Source organism: Sturnus vulgaris, chromosome 5 (genome assembly GCF_052056855.1).
Source record: "Sturnus vulgaris isolate bStuVul1 chromosome 5, bStuVul1.hap1, whole genome shotgun sequence".
NCBI classification, from domain to species: Eukaryota; Metazoa; Chordata; class Aves; order Passeriformes; family Sturnidae; genus Sturnus; species Sturnus vulgaris.
The window spans coordinates 14,973,566-15,000,607 of record NC_142247.1 but is presented as its reverse complement, the minus strand read 5'-3'; the positions used below and the strand labels follow the sequence as shown (position 1 = coordinate 15,000,607).

At 38.0% G+C, this 27,042-nt stretch overlaps 1 protein-coding gene across 5 annotated transcripts; it reads right to left on the bottom strand.

Annotated features, from left to right (window-relative positions):
• Positions 1-565: 565 nt before the first annotated feature.
• Positions 566-26,973, bottom strand: CPSF6 (cleavage and polyadenylation specific factor 6). 5 transcript variants are annotated; one of them, XM_088164938.1, is made up of 12 exons: positions 26,830-26,973; positions 16,650-16,859; positions 15,463-15,566; positions 14,575-14,720; positions 13,760-13,933; positions 12,119-12,623; positions 10,817-10,909; positions 9,698-9,813; positions 9,208-9,361; positions 8,418-8,609; positions 8,265-8,282; positions 823-979 (listed from the first exon to the last, which is right to left on the bottom strand). In XM_088164938.1, exons 1-10 carry the CDS (start codon positions 26,887-26,889, stop codon positions 8,420-8,422), a joined length of 1,752 nt encoding a protein of 583 aa, XP_088021064.1. In that variant the 5' UTR covers positions 26,890-26,973; the 3' UTR covers positions 823-979; positions 8,265-8,282; positions 8,418-8,419. The 5 variants fall into 5 exon arrangements, with proteins under 5 accessions (XP_014735242.1, XP_014735249.1, XP_014735259.1 ...); XM_014879756.2 differs by lacking the exon at positions 8,265-8,282 and having other exon boundaries at positions 566-979; XM_014879763.2 differs by lacking the exon at positions 8,265-8,282 and having other exon boundaries at positions 566-979; positions 8,418-8,606.
• Between the last annotated feature and the right edge of the window lie 69 nt (positions 26,974-27,042).

Sequence of the window (27,042 nt, the reverse complement as noted above, 5' to 3'; positions counted from 1 at the left end):
ACGGCCTTGGGGGTGGACAGGGAACACACACAAGCACTATTACTATAAAACTGTAAACAACTGCAGGATTTTGGGTGTTTTAAACCTAACCTTTCTACCCCTTGTTATGGGCAGTTTAAGTTTATATGAATAGTTTATGTTTATATTAACTGTAGTGTCAATCAGGATCAAGGCTGTATGAGAGACAAAATTTTCAGTGTGCTAAAAATCACAGACGTGGGTCTATCCTCAGAACAACTGACCACAGAGAGCTGCAGTTTTTACAGTTTTATAAGTCAATTAGCAAATTCACAAGCCACCTAGGTAAACACTGCTAAAAAGCAAAACAGAATTAAAGGTTTTACGTAACCACCTATTTTTGTATCAAAATTGAGTGGGAGAGCGCAACATTAGTACGTTTAACTCGCTGAATGCAAGATTAGGTTGAGGCATAGGCAAGAACTATTGCGATGTTTCTGAAGACAGCATCAATGTTTTCATTGTAACATTATCTTTAAATATTGCTGAACACATGACTTTCCCTGAGGTGTAAACATCAAATAACTTGAACAGCTTTACACATCAGCCCCATTAAACAGTTTATTACAACACTACATCTACTGTAATCAGTGGTGCTGTATACAGACATTATATGAACAGTTTAACATGAACAAACTACTATAAAAACAAGCATTTTACTTGACTTTTCTCAATTGCTTGCACATTATAATTGCCAAATGTATATAACCAGTAATAAAGTTGCAAAAGCTATAAGGTTTAAATCACACAGGTTTCCCTCAAATAAAACAGTTAAGCAACATAAAAAAGTAAAAGAGCTACTGGTTACCATGTATGCAGATTTGCTTTATTCAGATCTATTCCTGTTCATATTATCCATGAATCCTTACAGGCTCAGTTCAATCACATGAAGCAAACTGCTGGACAAGCATCTTTCCTTGAAGAATGTATCTTGTCTTGCATGCTGTTCCTCTTCCTTCAGCTGTAATGTGTCAAAATTTGTGATGTAGATTTTGCTAGTCCCCAAAACACACAGAAAATTGTTGGCTTATCTATACATACACAACTCGTGCATCTACTTCACCATGATGTTAACTAACACAAAACACTCAGAAGCAGTAGCTATTCATTTGAAGTAGTTTTCTAATACAGTAATTAAAAATAAGATTAGTGTTGTTGTACAACAAAGTTGAAAGAATATAAACTTCACAGTTAAAGTACTGATGATAAAGAAATAACTACTGCTTCTGTGACTGACTGAAAAATTTATATATAGAACACTTCCTAAAGTATGCATTCTGCAAGAGTAACTGAAAAAGAATTTAAAGTAATTTAACCACAATTAGATTTTTACATTTTTACCTGCCCACTTACATAAGTTTTAAGCTGGTTTGACATTTAAGTAATTGATTGTATAATCAAGTGGATGGCTCACAGCTTAATAACACAGAATCTGACACCAGTAATTCAAAAGACTAGCAGCAAGCTGGATGGGGTTCACATCTAAAAATACACACTTGCAGTTATGCACAAGAACCCACTTTTCAATTAATACAATGTAGATTTGCAGGTTTCCTCACCTACTTGCCCTTGAAAAACCCAAGCCCTACTTACTACTCTCATCTATTTTGGCAAATCAGGGAACCACACAATTCAAAGTTAATTACTGTAAGAGTTCACAAAATACTTGGGATGGTATAATTCCATACACTGGATTTCAGTTGAATTCCATTACAAAACAATTAGCTATCTTAATTTCATTAATAATTCACAATTTCAACATTCAATAATTTCAAAATAGTTTCAATCAAATTATTTTAAAAACCCAACACATTAAATTATTCATTTGAAAACCAAGACATTTAGAGAAGCAATTTCATGAACGTGCAACAGTACACAGCTGTCAAATATTCTACTAGTTCAAAAATTTCAAAGCTGGGAAAACTAAATACGCAATTTTTCTTCATTTCCTAAAAGTGACTGTTAACAATAACTTGAAAAAAAAATCCAAAGTATAACCAAGTAGACCCTATACACTACAGTATGCACATAAACTAATCCAAATCATCGAGTGCAATTTCTTCTCTTATTCACAGATTTTGTTCCCAGGTCCTGAATGCATCAACAAGTAACTACTTTTGGGGAAGTTCTTTACCCAGAGGCCAATGTTTCCATAGTAGTTATGTACTTTTGAAATTCATTAGTAGCAAACCTCCACAAGAAAAATATGTTCAGAGTTGTGAGCTAAGTTAGGACAAACAGACAGGAGAGAATCTCAGTTTTCTAGTGGAGGAAGACAGTACCTGACAGCTGTGAGACTGCACATCAGAATTTGCTGCTCTCATCATACAATTGCTGCAGCCAGAATGATGGATCTTTATCATGTCTATGACAACAGTTAACAGATCCAAAGCGCCCTATATACGATTTATAATACTACCATAAAAAAGCTTCAGCTCCTGGGAATAATTTGCTATATTTGGAAAGGTACTTAGAGAACTACAGGAATCCTAAAGAATGCACAATAAAGTGAATTTATGTTTAATGCTTTATGGTATAGGGCTTTTAAGATGGTCAGCACCACACTGAGTCTTCATTTTCAAAAACATGACCAACTAAAATCCAAAGCGGTGTACATTTTGGTTCCAGGTATTCTGCCACTGTATCTTTGCAAAACTGGAAACCCTTGTGGTTCCAAAAAGAAAAAAATCTGCATGGATTATACCTGCGTGCTCAGCCCTTTTCAGTATTCTACAAGCAAGTAGAATATTGAAGTAACAAAAAAATTTAATCTCTAGTCAGTATTTCTTGGCATCTTTCCATCTGCCTCAAGCTCATACATAAGCTATCTGTCCCAAGCACGTGTTAGATTTGTACAATGTAACACCAGACAGTAATCAGTTTCAGCATTTCTACGAAAATTTACCAAATCTATCCAAATTTCAGACTTAGGTGTTGAATAGAAACTTTGTGGTTTAAAAGTTAGGGGTTTATGCCAGCACATTTCACAAATGAAATCCCAGAACTTGAGTGATCAAACATTTCTGTATTTATGCAAGATGCAACTTGAGCACTTTTTTTACTCACAAAGACACACTCTTACAACAAAAGCCCAATAGATTTCTTATTTATATATATCAAAAGCATCTTGCAATAGCAGCTCTAATTTTTTCCCTTTAATTCCAATTATCCAAATATTCACATAAAAGCTCTAAACAGCCTTTAAAATTTTGAAAATTCTACAGCAATTTTAAAGCTGTATATACATATAGCCATTAAGTTTTAATATAGTAGTTTATTTTCAGAGATTGAATTTCAATCTCACATGTTCACATTTCAGTAAAATGCACAATATACATTTGTTATTATATCCTAGAAGCTCCTATGAATTATTTCATGTAATTCTCCTTTATTTTATTCTATACATGAAGAAAAATACACAAACCAAAAATCCCAGAAAGTATCAGCTTAAAAGCCAAAAATTTCTTTTTAATTTAACCTACATTCCAGAACATGACAAAATGCCCCAAATATTCTGATGCTTTAGCTGTAACATAGCGAGAAAGAAGGAATTTCAAGCTTGATTTTGTATTTGTCTTTCAGCATGTAAGCAGAGATACACATGTGGTTCTGTTCACCATACACGTACAGACTATTTTATCAGCACTAGAACCTTCTCACATTTGCTGCCTGTTCCCCCCTTCTATTATGAGTGTACTTACCTGCTGTCTTTGTTCACTCTTAGTGTATAATTTAAGATCAACACAACAACGTCATGACTTCATAAATAATTTTGCGTGGGGCAAAATCCTCCTAAACTGATTTCATTTGTCAGGTATCTCTCTTCTATTATCCCAGCCTGCCTATTGACCAAAACTAACTGAATTTTCTGAATGCACCTCTCTGTTCACCAATCTTTAGTTTACAAATTAAAAATATATGAATTCTTGGCAAGTATTTTTCACATTCGAGTATGAGGAAGAGACAAAAAGGTAGATCGAGCTGCCACAGGAAAACAAAAATGAAGATTTCTCATGTGTCTCCTTTTTTTTTGGTAAAAATAAATCTTAGTTCTCAAACCACAATGAGCAAAAGTAAAAAAGTGAATTTTTTTCATTCTTTGAAGAACAATTGCATCAAACCAACAATTTCACTTCTGTGTTTCATATGCCTAAAAGTTTCTTGAGGAACTTTTCACACAGATCAAATTTGCAAAAACTAATGAATTCAGAAATAGAAAGCCCAGGATATGAGAAACAAAAAAATATAAGTGTGTCTAAAGACACCTCAGAAGTCAATAAAATTACAGCAACATATTCATGGGAAAAAAGTAATAAAAGCTATGCCTTTGAAAATAAGTAGCATAAGATATTCCATTCATTTTTTAAATCCTTGTTTCACCCTCAAGAAAATCAGATTCATCACTGAACATTAACAGACAAACTCTATGTTTCTGCAAAGCACCAGAGTAATGGCAAAACAGATTTTAAGAAGCACATAAACCAGTGGCACTGCTTGCCTCTATCATGCTATGCTGGATTTCAAACACTGAATCAGATGCACAAAGCATTCTTTCTCTGGTGAATGGTACATACAAAATAATAGTGCTAGTCCCACATAAAACACACAGTTTAAAAAAAAATTAGGTAAACAATATTCATAATAGTTTAAGACTAAGACCTGATATAATTCTAGACAGGTATATATACCCAGGTCTTGAACAATGTTACCACATGATTCACTTAATATTAACTAGAAGCTTATTATTAAAATAGCCTATTAAAAACAGGCATTTGCAAATCATTACAAGGTTTCTTAAAAGGCTAATTTCATACTTCACTCGATGTTTAAGTGGTTATTAGCACAATTACAGGATCGTTCCAACTTAGAGAAGCAATAATATAATGAATACCATGTAAACCATCAGTACCATTTCTCCTCCTACTGACACAAAAAAATCTAACCATGTTACTTCTTGAATCACTTGAAAGCTGAAAGTAATTTCCTGAGAGCAGTTTTTGAAAAAGCATATGAGCCTCAGACTTCAAATTGTTTTGCTTACAGTGGTTTGAGAGCAGAAAAATCAGAGAATAAACATGAAATATGGAGTACAAAGCCTACATACATATCACCTGTTACAATGTTGTGATTTTTGTCTTTGCAATTCAATCCAAATCCAGTTTAAATAGGAAATAATCAATCAACCCAGTAACAAAAACAAAATGAAAAACTTAACATTCAGCAGTTATAGAAATTCAGACAGATTAAGATTGGGACAATGTATCAGCTAGAAATACATTACTGATTATCAGTTAAAAAAAATTCTGCCTAATAAGTCAGGACTCATGCTGATGAAATTACTATTCTGTTTGTACACATTAATTTTGCTGTTAATTCTTCTAAATGTCATTCTATTGGATTCCCAGGTTTTTTTGACTAATACAGGTTAGACACTTGTCTTAAATCTATTGTTATCTTTTATATTTGCAGGCTTCCTATGAGCAAAGGCAAAATGTTCCAAGGAAGCATTCAGTTTATAGTAATTCAGGAGAATAGATTGTCGATGCACATGAAGTCTTACTCAAGTGAAGGCACAAAAATCTTACAACAATTTAATTTTAAATCATTAAGTGTACAAACAGAAGTGTAAACACCTGATATGATACAACTAAACTTTTTATAGTTTTACTTTTATAAACATATTTTGTAAGTTATTCCAATTTAACCCATCTCTATAAATGTAATACAGCACAAACCAAATTTCACTGTTTACAAAAGTTTTCACAACGGACCCTTAGAATCCTTCTGAACTAAACGTGTAACACTTTGGAAAAAAATGCCAGTACAGTATCACAGTCATGACTATAGGTACACAATAAGGAGAAATATAGGTGCCATTCATAAGGTGCAGGCACAGAGGTCACTTCATATTTTCTGGCAAAACACAGTAATATGGGGAATAACTCATATCAGCACTGTTGATATTTATTAAATGACTGAGTGTTAAATCAGTTTATGAATATTATTCAATGTAAAAAATGAAACAAAAATGTATGGGAAACATACATCTTACTGAAAATGAAACATACAAACCAGGAAATAATTGTATTTCTTTTATATGTGTGTGTGTATAAATATATAAAAACAAAACTACAATAAAGCTCTTCTTCATTAAGACAGCAACAAGACAAAATGTTTACAACTTAACTTTAAAAAAATACCAAATGCTTTCATTTACATATAGTATACTAAATTTGCCGTTTAAATCAAGTTCTCAGGACCTATATTCTTCGCACAAGGGAATCTTACCAAGACACCCTTTAGAAAGAAAAGTCCCAGCACACAACAAAGCTGAAGGATCTTGCAAATATAAATCCCACCTTAACTGAGACTGAAATCACAGCCTCACCATAAATAGTGCTTCAGAAATTATAAAATGCAACCTAATACTGATAATGCTGATATCTGATATATGTTCTTGAGATAAGGAAGAAGGAAATCTGTACTTGGCACAGTAAATCTGTATCTATTTGCACAACACTAAATACACAAAAATTAAAGCTAGATTAGTCAACTATGCCAAGGGTTAAAAAAATTGTCCTTCATTCCAGGTTATTACCAATTTTTAGTATGGTTTGCTCATCTCCACCAGAAGGAAAACACTCTGGAAATACATCCATTACTCAGCTCAAAGGTTATCTCTACTAGTAACAACTATTTGCAAATATAAAAAATATGCAGTTATTATAAAAGGTAAAAACCCAGTTCAACAAATGAAATTGCATTTACTTTTGTTATATATGTTTTTTCATTCTCTTATTTTACAATTAAGAACCAGAGTTGATATTTTTACTAAGTTCCAGAAATATTTCTACCAATCCATTTTTAATGGCAAAAGGTGGCATTAACAGAAATATACTGCTAACTTTATTTCAGCTGCCATGTTTCACCTTCCTATTTATGCCTTTGACTCCCCTTCTCTAGGTCAATTATTTCTATTCGTGTCTCCTTGCTGGTATATGAACCTGAGACAACATCCTACTTAATTCTCATAACACTAGAGCATTTACTATCATAATTTGTTCTCTCCCAAAGGAGTGTCAGTGACACAAAAAGCCTGACTGAAAAGCTGACACTTAACACATACAGAACTATGTATTTTCTCTTAGGACTATACTACACTTATCTGACTTTTGTAAGTTTTACTCTGCAACATCTATAAATGAACTTCCATGAATAAAAACCACATCCAAATCTGGAAACTAAATCTGAGGTTAAATATAAGAAATGGAAGCTGGGCAGACAGGCACATCTACAAGCTTCAATTTCAGTCTAGATGTAGTGGAAGTTCTTTCAAAAAGGGAAAAGACCACTAGAGAGTCACTATTAGGTAGGGTGGGGTTTTTTTTCAATTGTCAAATGTAAGGAATCATGGGTGGCTTTAATTCCCAACCCTCAAAAGGGTACATTATGTAATGTAAACATTTCCATGCATTTTAAAGCAGTACATTGAAAAAAATCATTATTTAGTATGCTACTCTAGCTGTCTAGACATCTGATGCATACAAGACTTCAGATCCATGGAATAAAATGTGCATTTGTTTGTGAACAACCAGAACAGAATCAATTCTGGTGGCATACATTTGTTTACTAGTCTTCAGAAAATGACTTTACCACCAGAAGGAGGATGGACTGAAAAAGCAGGGTGGAAGGCAACAACTGACAATAAATTTTACTTAAGGTTAACACCTGGATTTCACTAGAAGGCAGAAGATACTGACAGGTCACATTTCATAAAATAAAGAGAAAAATCTGGTTGTACTTCCTGAATTTGACTAAAATTCACTAGGAAAAAAAAAACAAAAACAAAAACAGCACAAAACAAAGCAACAAAACCCACAAATACCAAAACCCACAAAATCACCACCATGCCTGTGCAAGGACAATAACTGTATGGACATTGAAATAATCCACACACAATCTATGAAGGGCTAAATGCTGCAGTCCTTACAGAAGTGTATTTTAAAATACAAAATTAGTATTTTTAAATACAATTAAGAAATAAAACTACAAAATTCATATAACCTTTTAAGATTACAAGAACAGTCTGACTTATTGCCTTTTTAAGAAGTGGTTCAATTACATCTCATAAAAACTGGGAACACTATTATCAGCCAAAATAAAAGAAATGGCATGCAGAATGTAGAAGATAATTGCACAAATACTTGTTCCCTCCCAAGACCAGTTAATTACCTGTTGTTACTTACCTACGCTCATGTCAGGTGCTGCAAGAAGAAAGTGATTCAGTACAAACTGCAGGATCATTTAAATACAGACATGAATGGTATAAATAATCTCAAACCTACAGTGGTTACTTCTAGTAAGTCAGAAAAGCTGAAGAACATGAAAGAAACGCTCACCTTTAACGGTGACGATATTCCCTCTCTCTGTCTCGTTCTCTGTCACGATCTCTGTCACGATCACGGTGCCTCTCTCTCTCACGGCTTCTTTCCCGGTAATAGTCATCGTGACGATCTCTACTACGTGATTTGTGGCGCCTACTTTTTTCTCGTGACCTACTGTGGTCCCTCTCTCTGGATCGTTCACGTCTTCTAAAAGAAATTACTTCATTAACTTTTTCTTCAAAATACTTGTCATCCCCACGCCAGTTTTGTACTCCGCTTATGAGTATGAATTTGATCAAAAACAGGTATGAGGGAAAGATTTGTTCATTGTGATGGAGGTAGATTTTTGTATATAACATTAAAGATACCTGGTACAAACAGTGGTGGCTAAAAACTCAGTTACAGGTAGTAAGGGGCACTCACTTTCTAACGTAGCAAGGAAAAGTCAAAGTACATACTGAGAAAGGAGGATGACTGAAATCAGCTGAGGGAAATACACTTCATCTCAAATGATCACTACAACATGGCTACTAATCTGCATATGGAAAATATGGGACAAAACCACTCAATAAAACTAAGAATTAAACTGAAGCTAGTCAGATCAATTTTGAAAAGAGGGTTAATTAAAAGGCAGCTTTCTTAGGTTCAGGAAAGCCTTATTTTGGTTCCTTCACTTATTTCCTGTGCAACTCAGCAAATCACTAATTTCTTACATGCCTTAGTTTCTTTTTCTTCTTTGTAAACTAGTCCTGCACTACATCTTCTCTTTTTTTAAGTAAGAGCAGATGGAAGAGGAAAGTTTTACCTGGATCCAGAACCATAAGACTTGGACTCAATTCCATGAAGGCAGTCCTGAAGAGAGCTAATAAGTACTTTGCAGCGATCATCTGCAGATACTTTGGACTGTTTGATTAAGGAAATTGCAGTTACCAAGGTCTCTATAGCACTTCCATAGTCCCCTGAAAATGATGTAAGATCAGGATCAGAAAATCATGCAAATTAAAATATGGATTTTTATCTGTAACAGTATAACCATTTTGAGTATCTTCTCTTAAACAGCCATCTAGATAATTTACTGTAGCACCAAATATTAAAATACTGCTAAGATCAGTACTCAGAAGGTTTTCTTACAAACTAACTGAAGCACAGGACAAAAATCAGTCATAAGCTGTACCTAAATTCAGCATCCTATCAGGAAAATGTGGCTTCAGGCCTTTCAGATTCCTAATTTAAAAAAAAAGCCTATAAACTCTTTTCAGTCGAGTAGAACAGCAAACACATTGAGTTTTACTAACCAGCACTGGCATCTGATACAGCTCTTGAAATGGCACTGCTTGAGATCGCCCTATTTCTATTCATGATTTCTTCAAATTCTGCTTCACTTAGAGGTGTCCTCGCAGCATCCATTTCTCTGCAAGCAATAAAACTAGTATTTAAAAGGTTAAGGAGAACTTCAGAAGCTATCATTACAATTTCAACAATCCAAGTTTGCAACTTTAAGCAGTGACAAACAGAAAAGAAAGCAGGATCTGGGTTTGGTTTTGGTTTTTGTTAAGGACCATCGTTACAGTATAAAATCCTGAAAGCTTAAAAAAAAACCCCAAAAAATCCCAACAAACCAACCAAACAAAAATCCCCCCCAAAAAAACAATTAAAACATTGCTGTACAAATAGTCTTTTTTTTGTTCATCCCATCTATTTCAAACATTCAGCAGCACTTAATATTGTGCTTGACAAATATTTACAATTTTCATAAAGTCCTTGAAGATACATAAATAGAGATTCCCAACTGAATGGATGTGGAAATACATGTACATAGGCAATGCAGCTTTGAGCAAAATTAGAGAAAATTTTCATAACAGTACTGGAATCAGAACTATATGATCCTGTTTCCCAGATCTTAACTAAGACCAGAATGCTGTAACTTTTGAAAAACAAGTAATAGTTATCATCTTTAAGACACTCAATTTTCTGAATGATATGTCAGCATTTTACAGCAATTTTTTTTTTTTTTTTAATTTCTGGTCAAGTTCAAGGTACTCCAATTTAATCTCCCTACTAGACACAGTAAGGAGGAAGTAATAAAGCAGAATCCTCATACTCATTACATTTTCATTATCAGCTACCTACACAGGGTTTGCAAAGTGACAGAAGTAAACCTAAATTTTCCCAAAGGTTTTGCAGTGTCCTATTAGCCAGTCTCTGTGTAACATAGAAAATTTGGAGAAATGTGTTAAGAGATAAATGCTGAGACTGTCAAACTGGCCCACTGCTTGATATTTCTAGAACAGTGTTAGTTCTTCTGGTAGAAAGAAAATGCAGAATAATAAGCAATGCTATCCTCTTAATTGCAAGAAGTGGAACAAGATCCTATAGCCAGTTTAGCATAAGAGGAAATGTCTAAAAATTCATACCTCCCTGAGTTTTGAGTATTATTTTTCGTGTGCCTCCCATAGAATGGAATATGTAATTTTTCTCTTATGGACATGTTATTTCCAGTGAAACGCCTATGATATATAATTAATGACAATTTAAATAGTTATGGATGATAGCTTCAACATTATTAATGAAAATACTGGACAGTAAGTTATACTGTCCTATTCCCACTCCTTCCCTCCCCAGACATTCTACAAACTGCAGACAACCTTGATTTTGTCCATCAAAGCACCCAACACCTTATAGTCTTATATTTCAGGCAATTAAGCCAAATTCTTGAATTTCTATAATTTTTCCTTGCACAAACATCACACGTACAAATGCTTGGGGGAGGGGAGTTTAAACTTTGTGGTAAAAAAATAATCAAAGCACAACATCTTTGCAGGAAACATTTTAAGCCAGAAAAGTGTGTCTCATGCTAGCAGTAAAATTACTACTGAAAAATTAAAATCTAACTATGTAAAAATAGTCTCTCTTACAATTTATGCCAATATTTTTGACAAATACAGTGAAAATCAAGAAACAGCAGCAAGACAGAGATGCTTGAAATCACAGATGAAAAATATGTTTCAAACAAGATGTGAAAAACTTGACAAGTCAAGTCAGGGACTTAAGAACTCTGTCACAGATAGGATTAACCACAGTAAAAGCCACTGCTACAAACACAGCAAGATTGCACCAAATGAGCAGAAACATCTTGATAGGAAAGTAAGGTAAAAGTCTTGCAGTAAATTCACACCCGGCTTTTAAGACAAACACCAAGTTTTAATTAAATCCTGAAGAAAAAAGGGACAAGCAATGCTGCTGAAAGATGACAACGGTATGAGCTTGGTATGACCTCAACATATGCACATATATGAAAAAGAAAACTCCAGAGCATTCTTAAAAGGCAGCCTGCAAAGCACGATGATACATGTCAGAATTTCAAGTTAAGACAGAAGCACAACCAGAAGCTGCTGCATAAGAAGTGATACATAAGTTTACATTTACAACACATGGAATGATGACACTGCCAAATACAGCGAAGACAAACAGTTCAGAGCTGAAAAGGGAAGTGAGATTACTGGTGTTGCATTTCAGGATTTTCCTCCTGTTGCAAACATGTTTCTCAGATTTATTCCCTTGGAGAAATTAAAAGGGGCAAACTACAAGACTGACGGGATCCCTTCTGGCCCTACTTCTAATTGTTCCTAACATTTGCATTAAAAGGGAAAAATCAAATGCTTCCAACAAGAGGAGTAAAATCTGCTACCCAAACACATTAGACAAAAAGAACTCACCTTCCAGGTGGCCCATAGTCACCTCTGTCATATGGTGGAGGTCGGCCATATGGATCTGTTGGAGGTGGGCCACGGCTGTCTGAAGTGGGTATGCCACTATTGGCAGGTGGGGGGAAGAAAGCTGGATTCACATGTGGTGCCGGTGGTGGAGCACCTGGTGGTGGCCCAGGGAGATGTGGAGGAGGAGCAAGAGTCAGGGGCGGCCCAAGAGGGCCAGGCGGACGAGGGGGAAATGGACCCGGAGGTGGAGGTGGACCCTGCTGAGGTGGTGGTGGACCTGGTGGTGGCCCATAGCCTGGAACTGGTGGTGGAGGGCCTGGAGGAAGTGGCCCGAGTGGAGGCTGACCAAAAGGCTGTCCTGGAAACAGAACTGGTGGTGGTGGACGATCACCACGATTAGGAGGTCCAGCTAATGGAGGTGGGAGGACCTGACCAGGAGGTGGAGGGCCTGGTGGGCCTGGTGGGCCAGGAGGACCTAAGGGTGGACGTGGGGGAGTTTGTCCAGCTAAAATTAGAAACAAAAAAACAAACAGACAAAAAAAATTGAGTGAATAAATACAAAAAAATAAAAGTCTTTAAAATTCTTCCTTTTTTTTATTCTTAAAAACAATGACAAAAAAGAAACCAATCCTCCCTCTCTGAACACTGTGCAACATGCACAAGACATGTATGTTCCTGCTTCGGATCCAGTAGCTCAGAAAACTTTTAACTTATCTGGATCTATTGATACTAGATATCTAGAGATATCTATAAAGAACATTATCTTGAACACCGACAGCTCCCCTCCTGAAATCACTTCATCACCTGATTTCCAAAACCCACAAGTAGTATAAATATAAAATATTTAAATATAATTAATATTTAATATAAAACTATAAATATAAAAGCTAGAAAACATTGCATTTTACTGCAGCTAGTCTTTCATACGGGGCTTAAGAAACAATATATATTAAAAATAAGGGAGAAGCTGTATTGGAGAAAGTAAAGTAAATGCAGTATCCAAACCTTCTTTTAGATTCTAATTACTGATTTTTCAATTTGACTATGTCCCATGGACTGTTGGTAGACAATCCATTACTGAATTACATTTACTAAAATATATGTCAGCTGAAAGAACTTCACTACAGGGCAAACCTAATTGTTTAACATGTTTCTGCTACATCAGATACCTAACTAAACATGAAGACCTCCTCCTCAAATTTCTGACGTTTTAAGTGCCTACTAACTGACCTGTCAGTGGGCATCAATCAAAGCTGAATTTCTGATCACTTGCAAACTTGTACTAAAATAAGGAAATTAGTTACTTTACACTCTGCAAAACAGGCATTCTCAGCACATACAGCAAATCAGAAAATCTCAACTAAGCCAAATCTACTTGCTAACATGATCTATTTTAATTATCTTCATACTCAAATATGTATATTGACATAGTATAAAGAATGCAACTAAAAAAGCTATTGTCTTCCTACCAAATTTACTAGGTACGACTTCCTGTTGAATATCAACAAGGGAACAGTCAAATCCTACAGCTGAGAACACTAATTACAGCTCATTATTGAATTGCCTTGATCTTTATCATTTCCCAAATAAGTATGCCATATTGAAACACAAGATTGGAACTCCATATATGCAAAATTTTACCTGGGAAAGGTGGTGGTGGCCCTCCTGGCCCTGCCGGTCCAGGGAATCTGTCTCCACCTGGAATGGCACCTGGAAAACGGCCCCGACCTCTATTACTCGGTGGAAATGCTGCTCGTGAGCTTCCTCCTGGGGGACCAGCTTTACCTTCCCCAGACATCTGGCCAGACTGTGTGGCTGCAGTGGAAAAGCAGAAGTGTCATTACATAGATCAAAATAGGTTAAAATATTTCAACACTTGGTCTAAAGCTTTATGCAGTGCTAAAGCATGACCTAATGAGCACCAACTTGCTCCCCATACCCAAACCCAGTGCATTTGGGGAGGATTCTCTGCTAGAATACTATGCCTAATACTAAAGGAAGAGGATCTGGAGAGACTGCCAGTCCTTCCTTCAATGAAGCCCAAGGCCACACTGGGAAACACAAGATACGGTGCTAAAATATAACACAGAATCTCTCTTCCCTGTCCTATCATAAATACAGACCATCTACACATTAGAATTTAGACCAGTTTGTCTACAAATGTTAAATTTCTAAATGCTCTGGTGCCTTTTTTTTTTTAATTACATCCACAAGAAACTGAGAAAGCACCTCCAGCTGTTAAGACAAGAGCTGAACGAAGCTGCAACCTTCATTCAGAATGCAGCAGCTCTACAGTGTATGAAGTGATTTTTTTAAAGAAAGATACAACTTCATTCACCTGGACTCTAAGTATCTTATGGCTATTTTAAACGGTGTAGAAATTTTAAGACAATGTGCTAAAAACCTGCTATTCTACTTTTTCTGCTTTTCCAAGACGGCACTTAAGAAAAGCTTACTTTTCCTTGACTGCATTTCAAATTGACTCAGAAACTGTTTATTACACGGAGTTACAACAGGATTCTGCCCATGCAATTCTCTTTTAGGCAACAAATCCATCAACTTTTTGGAGGATGCTTCCGACCCCACACCCACAAGGGCAAATCTGAAAGGAAACAAGAAAAGTTACACTACAATTTGTTCATTTCCTGACATCCAGATGCCTCATGAAAAACATTACACACAGTAAGCAAAAGAATACTTGACAACTAGCACAGAAAATGTCCCACAGGTCTTAGTCCAGTTTTCAGAACAGATAAAATAACTCATCCTAGGCCATAACAGAAGGAAACAAAAGAGCAAGTACAAGATGCATCAAAATTTATCACAACAAAGGCAGCTTTTTTGGTGGAGTATCAACAGACTACATAATGAATTCATATGACCAGGTTATTAAGCATACACTGTGTGCTCATTGCTGCCAAAGAGACTGAAAGGCACATTCATGCAGTGAAATTTAGGTTGTCAGTGAAAAACGGGCTCAAGCACTTACTTTAAATAGCTAATGGAAAATAAAGATGTAAAGAAAGATTTAATAATGACGATTGGGGGAACAGCACTTACACTGAAGAAAAACAAGCATCACCACCACACCAACTAAAAATCTAGAAATAGTCTTAAATGAAGATGACTAACAAGCTTTAACTCACAAAATAATGAGACACACAATACCATCACAAAAATTTATACCTGAAATTTAAGTCATTAGTATAAAATTATATGCCAAATAATTTCTGGATCAATAAGCTAAGATGAGCAGTTCAAAGACTGACAATTGTGAAAATGAGAACTCCTTCCCCCTCCAAATTTAAGTTCACCTACAGAAAAAACAAATGACAAGTTCTTACCCTTTAGACTGGCCATTAGCACGATTTTCGAAAAATTTTATCTCCAAAATGTCATTTACCCCCAGTGAATGAACTGCTTCAGTTAAGTCTTCATCTGTTGTCCACTGAAAAATATTTTTAATATTCAACTATGAGAGCTTATCTAAAACACCAGGCAAAGGGCAACTAAATTTTCCATGGATTTTTGTGTGTGTGTGAAACTGATCCAGAGGAATACTTTATTCAGGCTGTCAATATATTCTGACTTTTGGAGTAGTCATTTTTATTTTATAATTCAACAATTAGTTCAGCTAATTCATGCGCGTTTTACTGATTCCATTCATGTACTTCAAAATGGGACAACTTAAGTCAACAGTCAGGTCCTTTACTTACCTATTAGCTCCTGAAATACTGTAATAACTAATGAAAAAAACACCTACAGCAAGAAATCATCAGAAATGAAAAAAACCTCATATTTTTATTTATCCTTTAAAATAGAATTTTGCATATGTGGGCCCTGAAGAACTTGATTTCATGTAAACAGATAAAAGCTTCACTTAATTTAGCTACTGACCAGCTCTTGCACTGTTTAAGGTAATTGTCCTAAAGACAACAGCAGTTCAGTGAGTTTTATCATAAACCTGTTCTTCTTGGACAGAGAAATAAACCTCAATACAAATACCTGAAAACAGTTATGCTGAAAGAGTCACTGCCCATGGAAAAAGGCCCTGGAAAAATGTGAAAAGTAATTTCAAGAAAATCACAGAGAACCTTCAACCTCCTTTTAAACTAAAACCTTCAGCAGAAGTTTACTAAAAATTGAGTTCGTTTAGAACCCTGAAGTATTTACATGCATAAAGCATTAAATAGTTTAAACTTGTTCTCTTCTTTCATTTGGTTCTCTGTAAACCTTAAGAACACAGTAGCACAAATATCCTTTCATAACACTAAAAACATGACACAAATTCTAAAGTTTGTTGGACTTCGCTGGACTTTCTTGATTTTTAAGACATCACAATAGCTCCAAACAGGCTCTCCGAATTTCAGGTAAAAGGAAAAATGATTCCACAACCACAAATAAAAATTAAAGAAAATCAAACCAACAACAATAACAACTTGGTTTTGATACTCGTAACATTTCATATAAAAATTTTACAAATTTGTCTACAACTTTGCTGTCTACAACTAAACAGCAGTAAGATACTTACCCAAGTGAGATTTCCAATGTACAAGGCAATTCTCTTTCCAGTATACGTATAGACAACATTTGGTGCAGCTCCTTTACCTACATCATCCCCAACAGATGGTGGAAGAGAATCCATGTAATCACGATCCTCTGGAGCATCTCCATTATTTGCAGATGGAGAAATTACATCGTCATATAAATCAATCTGATCATGCCCACCATATTCAGCCTCCTAAAATAAAAAGATATCTTGATTATAATTAATATTACTCTTAAAACTTATTGAAGCAAAAGTGGTGATAACTGCCATGTTCCACAGACAAAGTCTGAATGACCACCTACACAACATCCCTGCTGAAAAGCTGAGCACCAGTTTCATCCATATCAAAACATATAAAATTATTATGACTCCTACTATATTCTAAACTTATGTGGGAAAAAAATACTTCTGGCCACTGTTTTCCATTCCAATACTTTTGCCATTGTAATATAAGCAGAAGTAAAAAAATCCACAAACCCCACTCCCAGAATTGTATACATTAGAATGCAGAAGTGTGATGGTTTAATCCTAGATTGCAACTAAGTACCACACAGCTGCTCACTCAACTTCTCCCTCCCCAACCACTCCATGGGATGGGTGAGAAAAATCAGAAAAAAAGTAAAACCAGTGGGATAAATAAGAACAGTTTAAAAACTGAAATAAAATAAACTGCCAGTCCTGAGCAGTGATCAGCCCCTTCTACTCAACTCCCACCAGTTTATGTACTGGGCATGATGCTCTTCCATCTGATGCCTTCCTATAATACAGCAGGACCCATCAATGAACTAGGTATATTGCATCTCATCTTCTGGTAGTTTATTATACAATGGGGCCCCTTCAGCTCGTGACATCTCCTCCCCTGGTGACATTCTGAAATCTCTGTCTTCTAGACAGTCCATGATCATTTCCAAAATTCTTGGGCAACTGGGATTTCCCATTTGAGCTCATTTTATGGTCACTGTAACCCATTCATTTCATGTAACTCCAGCTGCATGATGTGTAGAGACACCCTTTGAACATCCAGCCCGGCACTGGCAGCTGCTGGGGAGCTGGAAGAGCTGTGCTTCAGCACCAATGCCTTCCAAAGCAGCTCAAGTCCCTTGGTTAGATTCTGGTATCTCTTTCAGCTGGAATATAGGAGGCCTCAGATATTCTGTATGTCCAGTTCCAAAAGAGAGGACTGGAGATGGACTGAAGTCTCCCCTGGTGCTTTCTGCCAGACACTGCAGGTAGAGCCATTTGCCCTGGCTGCAGTATAAAGCACATTTTTACATCTTGCCCTGCCTTGGGGGTTGTTGCATGAACTACGTCCCACTTAATTTGTTCAAAAGCTTGTTGTTGCTCAGGGCCTCATTTGAAATCATTCTTCTTCCAACTCATTTGATAGAGAGGGCTTACAATTAGACTGCAATCTGGAATATGTGCCTTCTCCAAAAACAACATTTACCACAACACCTAAGAAAGCTTGTGTTTGTTTCTTACTAGTTGGTGGAGACATTGCTGCTGTTTTGTTGATCACATCCACTGGCATCTGACAACATCCATCATGCCATTTTATTCCTAAAAACTCTATCTCCCATGCAGGTCCCTTGACCTTACTATGTTTTATGGTAAAATTAGCTTTTGGAATAATTTGGACTATTTTCTTCACTTCCTCAAAAACTTCTGCTGCAGTATGGCCCCACATGATATTATCAATGTATTGCAGGTGTTCCAGAGCTTCACTCTGTTTCAATGCAGTCTGGATCAGTCCACAGAATTGTTAGTGCTATGTTTCCACGCCTGGGGCACTGGATTCCAGGTCTACTGGACATTCCTTAAAGTGAAAACAAATTGTAGCCTGTCAAAGGTACTGAAAGGCATTAGCAATGTCAATTGTGGCAAACCACTTGGCAGCTTTTGATTGCAGCTCGTATCGGGAGTTCCAGCATGTCCAGTACAGCAGCACCCAGACACAGCGTGACTTCATTCAGGCCACCACAGGTCACTGTTAGTCTCCACTCTCTGTTATACTTTCACACTGGCCATATGGTCCTGCTGATCACTGCTTGACTCTCCAGTTGATAAATCAGCTTGTGGATGGGAATCATGGAGTCCCAGTTGGTGCAATGCTGCTGCCTGACCAGCACCTGTTCTCTGACCTTCAGCAAACAGGGGATTTGAACAGAAGGGTCCTCTGAGAGAACAGGCAAGGCAGGCAGCTGCTGAACTTCCTCTGTCTCTAAGGCAGTGGTACTGAACACCCACCAGTACCCTTTTGGGTCCTTGAAATACCCTCTCCTAAAACAGTATATGCCAGGGATGCACAAAACCTCTGGGCCAGACAGAGAGGGGTGCTTTTGCCACACATTTCCACTCAGGCTCATTTCAGCCTCCAGTTCAGTCAGCTGTTGGGTTTCTCCTCCCTCTCTTCAGAAATATAAATAGGTTCTGTTTCAGCAGAGCTGGATGGCATTGGGGTACCCTGTGCACTAGAGCCTTCCACTCCTGTGGGCCAGGCCACAGGATCCATACACTCCTGCAAACCCAGCATATGAAAATGGAATGCTCTGGACACGTTTCTGCCAAGGGTCACATGCACCAGAATTCTTCTGGGTCTGTGGGTGAATGGGCACTGTCTGGGTCATAACAAAAGTACTGGATACCCGGATGGCCCTGGGTGACATGGAACATCTTCCCTGAAGGGATGTCTTTCCTTCACACTCCACAGGAGTCACCTTCCAAAGGCTTAGGACTTGGGGCCCTTTGCCAATTGCCTTGTCAATGCCCCCTTCTATACAAGGTGATCCCAGCTCCTTGGTTTCCCTACCCTCTAATTCCAGGCTCCCAGCCCTGTTACCCAGCATCTGAGCAGTCAGGTGTTGACCTGCTCACCTGGGTGATGGCTGAAATCTTTTGCATATCCCACAGCTCTCTCAGGAATAGGGATTGAGTGGTTCCCTCTTGTTCTGCCTCTTCCTCCTGTTCTTGTGATGGCCCTGCATTATTCTCCTTTACTAAACGAGCTCTCCAGTGTCCATTTCTTCTGGTGAAAAGGGGTGACTGATGCTGGCAGGGGTTGGTGCTCTGGTTCAGCTGCATCATCCATTGCAAGGGAATGAGCACCTGCAGCACCTGCCACCAAGGTTTGAGTAGCCACAGTGCCCGTCACAGGGTTTGAGCAGCTGCAAATAGCTGTCTAACCCTAAACAAGATCTGGAACACAGTCATGGCTCTTGGCAATAGGGCCATGTTTGTTTCAACATCCCAAGAATACTCAAAATTTTCAAGAGCTGCTGTGATTAGCCTGGCAGAGAAGGAGAAGATGTGGGATCATGCCTCCTCCACAGGTTAACTCTCAGAGGATAAAAGGTAAAAGGTGTAATCATTAATAGTTTCCAATAGATCACTCACAAAGTAGAAAGATGACAGCAGAGCTGAGTACAAGTAACAGATTACTTTCACAACCAGTAATTCTGTTGTATCATATGCAAGTGCTCACAGGATCATCGAATGCCTTGGGTTAAAAGAAACCTTAAAGTTTATCTAGTTCCAATGCCCCTGCTGTGGCCAGGAATATCTGCCACTAGAGCAGATCACTTATGGTAAAACACAACACAGTTTAGATCAGTTCCCACGGGTGATAAACAGCACAACAGGGAGCACTGAAATATAGTAAAATATAGAAATAATAATGGTTATGATGAAAAAGAAGACAACAAAAAGAGATTAAATAATGCACAAGCAAGTCAAGTGATGCATAACCACTGATGCTCACCAAATGCCCAGTCCATCTGCAAGCAGCAATCACCCCTCTGAGCCAAATGCCCCCAGTTTACTGCATTCTCATACTCTGCTCCAGAACAGAAACTGCCTCACCAGGTTTTGGTATCAGACATATTTCAGTATCGACTATGAGTTTATATCCAGAAATTCACAGAAGCATCCTAGACAGAATAGTTCAAGGTATCATATACGGCAGCTAGAGAGAACCAAGCTGGACTCCACAAAACACAGGCTGCAAAGCTGGCAATGTTTGCTGTAAACCTAAGATATCCACAACCATGATCAAAAGATTCACCGTCTTGAAGATATAAAAATATTATCAACTACTGCTCATACAGGGAAAGTTTAACTAAAACAAATAATATTAATTTTTTAAAAACCCAAAAAACAGGTAAACTGAATTTTGGCATTTTGGCAAGTACATTTAATCCTCAGTAAACTGCATTGTCCCAATAAACTTCAATAGAAAAATCTCACTCCAAAGGTAAGCTTATCACAATAAAATTAAGGGTTTCATATTTCAGCTAGTCTATCCAGTTCCCAGTTTGAGTCTCCTATCACCATAGCTAATGAAATCAGGTTCACAGAACTGCCTGAGACAGGCCTAAACATGACATCTTACAGGTAGATTAAGACTGATGTCAAAAGGCAGTTAAAGTCCTCTGCTAAATGTGCAGTAACTCTAGTCATCTGTGTACATGAATGATGACTTCAGGGAAGTAGAATTTAGTCTTAGTAGACAGATGCAAAAACACAATCACCAAACTTGCAGTAGATCTATGTACACTAATCTATCTCTCTGAGGTCAGAACTGCCAAAACACCAGAGTGGGCAGCAGTCCACAGCTCTGCTGCACTGCCCTAGTGACAAGAGACTCCTCTGAAACAGATCGTTTGTATCACACAGGCTTTCAGGTCTGATCAGTGGAGAGAAAGAATTATTAAGGCAGCAGATCCTGCATGTAATTCAGAGGGGGACAGGGCAGCCTCAATAAGCATCAGTGTCTTAATTTAAATAAAGACACAAGAGAAAACCTGATGTTCACTAGAATTTCTTCTCACATCGTGCTGGAATTCATTCAGTTACCAATCTGCCAGCAAGGTGTGTGCTTAGATGATTACAGATGATCTGAACCAGCAACTCCAAGTGTAGACAGAAGAGAGATGTCCTGTTAGATGTTGCACAAGATCAACAACTCTTTCTCCTTCATACCGTATTCTGTGGAAACTTACCTAAACACACCGTTCCCTCTCAGATGCAGAAGAGGAAAAAAAGTACAGGAAATGTTACTTCTCTAGTCTCAGCTACTTCAACTACTGTAACTCACAATCTTGCAGATAAACATGCTAAGAAACAAAGCCAGCACTGCTGTTCTGGCCCCCTCTAAAACCAAATCAGACAGCAATGCATTTCCAAAGTCTATGTTTTAACCAGACCACAGTCTGAAATATTTGATCATAAAATCAGGACTGAAATTTCACATTCTGCACTAATAGACGGAATTAGGTGAAACATTCCCATATGAAAGCCATGAACACAAGGAACTTCATGTCCAGAAGGGACAAACAGCATGTTATTTCTTCTTTGGAACTTAGCAGTCATACTCCTCTGAGCTGCAAAGAACCACTTACTTCCTTTACAAGTGCTGTTTTGGAAATGGCTTTTGTTGTCATTAAGAAAAATTTCTCTAAGCTGTCCATACGTCTGTTAGACTTGCTTTTTCTGCAGAACTTTGTCCAATTTAAGAGTTAAATACTAACTTACACCTTCAAAAACAAATTTAAAAAAAACAGTGAGGTAAATAACGTTTCATGAAAAATATTTACTGTTGCTTCTGTGAAAAAAAAAAAAAAAACTAAAAGAAAAATGATCCAGCTTCCTCCTTACTGTTTTTTCACTCAAGTTACCATATTTGTGGTCAAAAACTCTAAACACATGTTAGTATCGTCTCTTAAAAAAATAAGTTTGTAGGTCCTGAAGAATAACAAGTTAAAGACATAAATATCTTTCTGGTCTTGATTAACTGTGTGAACATACAAGCTGGAACATTAACAAAAAAGGCAGCCTTTGATACTTTTAAGATAGCAAACTGCCTATGGCAGAAATGGACAAGTTTGTTAGACCACAGGATTCATGTTTACCCTACAGGCCCAAATGCTCTTGGCCCTACAACGAACAAAGCATTAAAATTTAAGCAACCTGATCCCTTGTAACTAAAAATTACAAAGTAATTACAGAGTTACAAAGAATAACTAAAAACTCACAAGTATTCAAAAATACAAACTAAACATACATAGTATCACTGTTCACATTAAAACAAAGTGAAGAGGTGCTAGATAAGAAGGTCTGAAGTTTTTCTGGAGTTGGTATTTACCAATATATAGAAATTACGTCTTCCCTTTCAGCAGAACTGACAAAATGCATACACTGTCACATATTTTTGATATATTTTATAACACATGCAGATCTGCCAGCTTATGCTTTTTCTGACCAGGACAGCCCTACTGAGTACAAATTTATTATACCACAATGTGTCCATCCCCTCCCATGATAAGACATCTGTCTTTCCAATATAAAGGCTGTTTTTAATAACTAGCTTTAACTGGCCACTAAATGCTAGCTTTTATTATTTATCATACACAAAATCCTTTGTGTTACAGATCTGAAGTCAAGACAGTAACTAACACATTCCTAAAATACTGTAGTTTTCCGATAATTAGCCTCTTAACTGCTTATTCCATCTAAAACCACTTTATTATCCAGTTACAAAATAAAAAGTGAAAAGTCTTTCATCCCTAATTGTTAGCATTTAAATATCAAAACAGAACACTACAGGCATGTTTAGACATATCCACAATGCAACTATGCAAGTTTACTCATTGAGAGTATAAACAAAGTAAGCACCTTTTCCACAGCATTAAAATATAATATCCTTAAATTCTTCTGCATCCTCTTTCTGATCAGAAAGGTTGTTATGTGTATATACGTGTAAAATAAAAGTTTTAACTGTTTAACTAAATGCATGAGCACATGTGGAAACATCAGAACATCAAGGAACTTGACAATGCATGGTCAAATCTTCATGACCATAAAAAAGCAGCCGAGTTTGCTTGGCCAAACTGGCAGGCAGCCTCAAGTTAGACCCAAACTGGCCTCCTGCACAAGCTCCTTATTATTTCTGTTACCACACAGCAATGTACTAGGGTTTTGTGTATAAAACCACACCCTAATACTTGCTAAAGCACCTCAACCTTACTGAGGGTCTTCTGCCCTTCGGAGAATGCCGTCCTCAGCTATTTATACATAGGTAACAGTTGTAACAAGCATCACAGATCTCCCTCTCTTGAAAAGCAAGAAGTGTGACATGTAGGGAGATGCTCAAGGTAAAATATTCCATGCAATGCCTATTTCTAACAGGGCACAAACAGTGCATGCAGGAAGTACTACATTTATGAGACTATCATCTCAAAGTGAGACTTTAAATAAATAGAAAAGACTGCTGGATGGAGAAGCCAGCTTAGAAAAAAAAAAAAAAAAAGAAAAATTACTCCACCAAATTCTCCAAGAAAAAGAGAAAAAAAAGAAACCACAATTTAAACAAAAATGTAATTAGTCAGACACAAATTGACTGAAGCTCTTAGCCCAAGGACAAAAAATATTATTATGATGAACAATAAGTTAATAAAAGAGTAAGAGGCAACATTGACAGATTATGAGCTTCAGATGGAATAGGAAAGATGCATTTTCACTCAAAAGATCCGGTATCAAGTTAGTCAGCTCACTGTAACCAACACTAAATACAACCCAAGACAGTTTATAGCTGTCATCCATCTTAGCCACCTTGTAAACCTCTGGCTCTGTGGTCTTTATTTCACCTTTATAACCTATGGTTCATTTAGTGCTAATCAAGGAGAACATCCCTACACTCCTCCTACTTGGAAAAAAGGCATTAAAAAATCCCAGAATAGCCTCAAGGATGAGTACCTGGAGGTGGAGAACAAGACAAAACAACCAAGGGATATTTATCCAGTCACAAGTCCTAAATGGAGGGTTAACTCCAGATGTAAACAAAAGTTTTGTCCCAGCTTGGGTATAAATACAGGTACTGCATCCAGAAGAACAGCAAGAGCCATTATACTTTGTAGTCCCTGCTCTGCCAAAACCACTGGAAAGGGTTTCTATAGTCCAATTTAAAAAATATTAGTAAGTCACATTAATATAGGGCAACAAAATAGCAAGTCCATTTAACAGATAAAGACAATTTATTTTACAAATAAAATAAAATGCCTGTAAAAATGACATAAAATGTTCTGTAAAATGCCCTCTACATAAACAAATAAATAATGCAAATCACTTTCTCCCTAAAGCATTTTCTTAATTGTAATCTTCACACATCTACAGAACTATGTTCCATCTTATCCATTTAAGCTGCCAGCTTCAAATGAGGAACAGCAATTAATGAATAAAAGTTTCTAGACAACTTTTCTCAACGATGTCAGAATTAAGAGGTAGTAACTAATACAACTCGCCTTCTTTCATATATGACAGAAAGAAATGGGACAGTGCAGAGGTGTCAATCTCTCACAGTAAAGCTTTTATATTGTCTCAAGACTTGCTCACTTCAATAATATAATTTTAAATATAGTCACAGAAATGAAATTTGGAAATGAACAAACAGCAATTTTTTGAAGGCGTGTAATACAGATAAAAATACAGAAGAAAACCCCCCTAAAACAAACAAACCTCCCAAATTTAAGCTGATGGAAAAAGGGCACTAGCCTCTTCTCACCTTTCTGCCCTATATTTTGCAAGATTTATGAACTAAAGCAACAGACTGCAGAAATGCAAATCCAATAGGCAAGAAACTGTGGTGAACACAGTGAAAAAAGCAAAATGGTTCCCTGCTTGCTGGATTAAGCTAAACTAAATTATCACAAGACTCTCTTCATTCATACCACCGTAGCTACAAAGAATATCAACAGTAATGACGACCTGAGTAGACCAGGACCACGTGAGCAAAACAGATCATCTCCATTACTTTTGTTCTGGCACTCTCTTTTTACACTATATTTACAGCAAATAACTATTCTACTATGAGGGCTTCTGCACACATGAATTTACACAAACACTGCCAGATTCAAGCAAGGGTTTTTTCCCTGAAAAATTAGAATTAATATAATCAAAATCAAGTTATCATACAATCTCAAAAAATGTACTCTTCCTCTGAATGGTGTCTGTCCTAGGGTTCATTCCTGTTTAAATTCATATAGTGGGTATTCAACTGTAAGGGAGAAAACCTTCATATGCAGACCAACCAAAAGCCAATCAGCTTTTCATCATTTCCTTTTAGCACGGCATTCTTTCATAGTATAGCTTTATGAGATTATTAATATTTAGAATTACTATATTAATCGATATCTGAAGAAATAGTCTTCTGAGAAAGCTACAAGTTCTGAGAAAGTTAGAAATCACCTGTGAATTCCAAAGCCATCACCTATTTCCCAGTTCTCTGTAGGGCAAGCTGGCATACAGCTGCCCTAAGTGCGTGAAAGTGCAGTTGTTCGTAGTTATTTATGCTCTAGGGCAGGAACAAAGCGATCTGGGGCAACTCAACCTGGAGAAGTGCAGGACTCACTAACAGGACAGATGGCATGCAAAACTGATACAAACATCGCGTTTCGGTAGGAAAGTTGGCACACGGCTATTTGGTCCGCATTTCCTCAACAAAATATGAACTCGTCCTCTAAAAAGGACTTGCGCCAAAAAAAAAAAAAAAAAAAAAAAAAATTAAATGGAAGATAATAACGAATAAGAGAAACAAACAAACAAAAAAATATACTGGATAGTTTGTGCAACAGAATAACGCCGCACTAGTTCCGCCTCCGCCGCGAAGCGCGGCCGAGAAACAGCCACCGCTCGGCGGCTTTTTGATTCATCTGCGAACAATGGCAGCGCTTCCCCTCCGCCGCCGGCGGGAAGGGGCCGCTCTCCCCGCCGCATCCGGGAGGGTCCCGTCGGCCGAGCCGGCGCGGAAGAGCCCTCTGGAGCGGCCCCAGGGAAGGAAAGGCAGAGACGGAGGAAGGCTGGTAAGAAGCAAAAAAGCGAGGGAAGGAAGGCGCTCGCTCTCCTCCCGGTGCGTCCAGCCCGCCGGCAGCAGCCGCCTCTCAGCGCCAGGCGCGCTCTGAGCCCAGCCGGGCCCGCCGCCGGCACCCGCGGCCCGGCCGTGAGGCCGCGCTCGCCCCGGCCCCGCGCAGCCCCGCGCTCGGCGGCGGCGGGAGCGCCCGAACAATGGCGGCGGCGCGGCCGCCGCGCTGAGGGCCCTGCAGGCGGCGCAGCTACGAAGGCGGGCGAGGGAGGGGAGCGGAGCGGAGAGGCCGCGCCCGCGAGCCTCGCGTACCTGGTTGAACTCCTCGCCCACATCGGCGTAGATGTCGATGTGGTCCACGCCGTCCGCCATGGTCCTACCCGGGGCCGCCGCCAGCCGCGCCCGGCTCCCGAGCCGCCGCCGGGAGGGGGAGGGAGCGGGGAGGCGGAGCGCGGCGTCACTTCCGCGGCGGCGCGGCGGGGCTTCCGCCGGCGGCGGGCAGCGGGCCGCTCCTCCCGCCCGCCC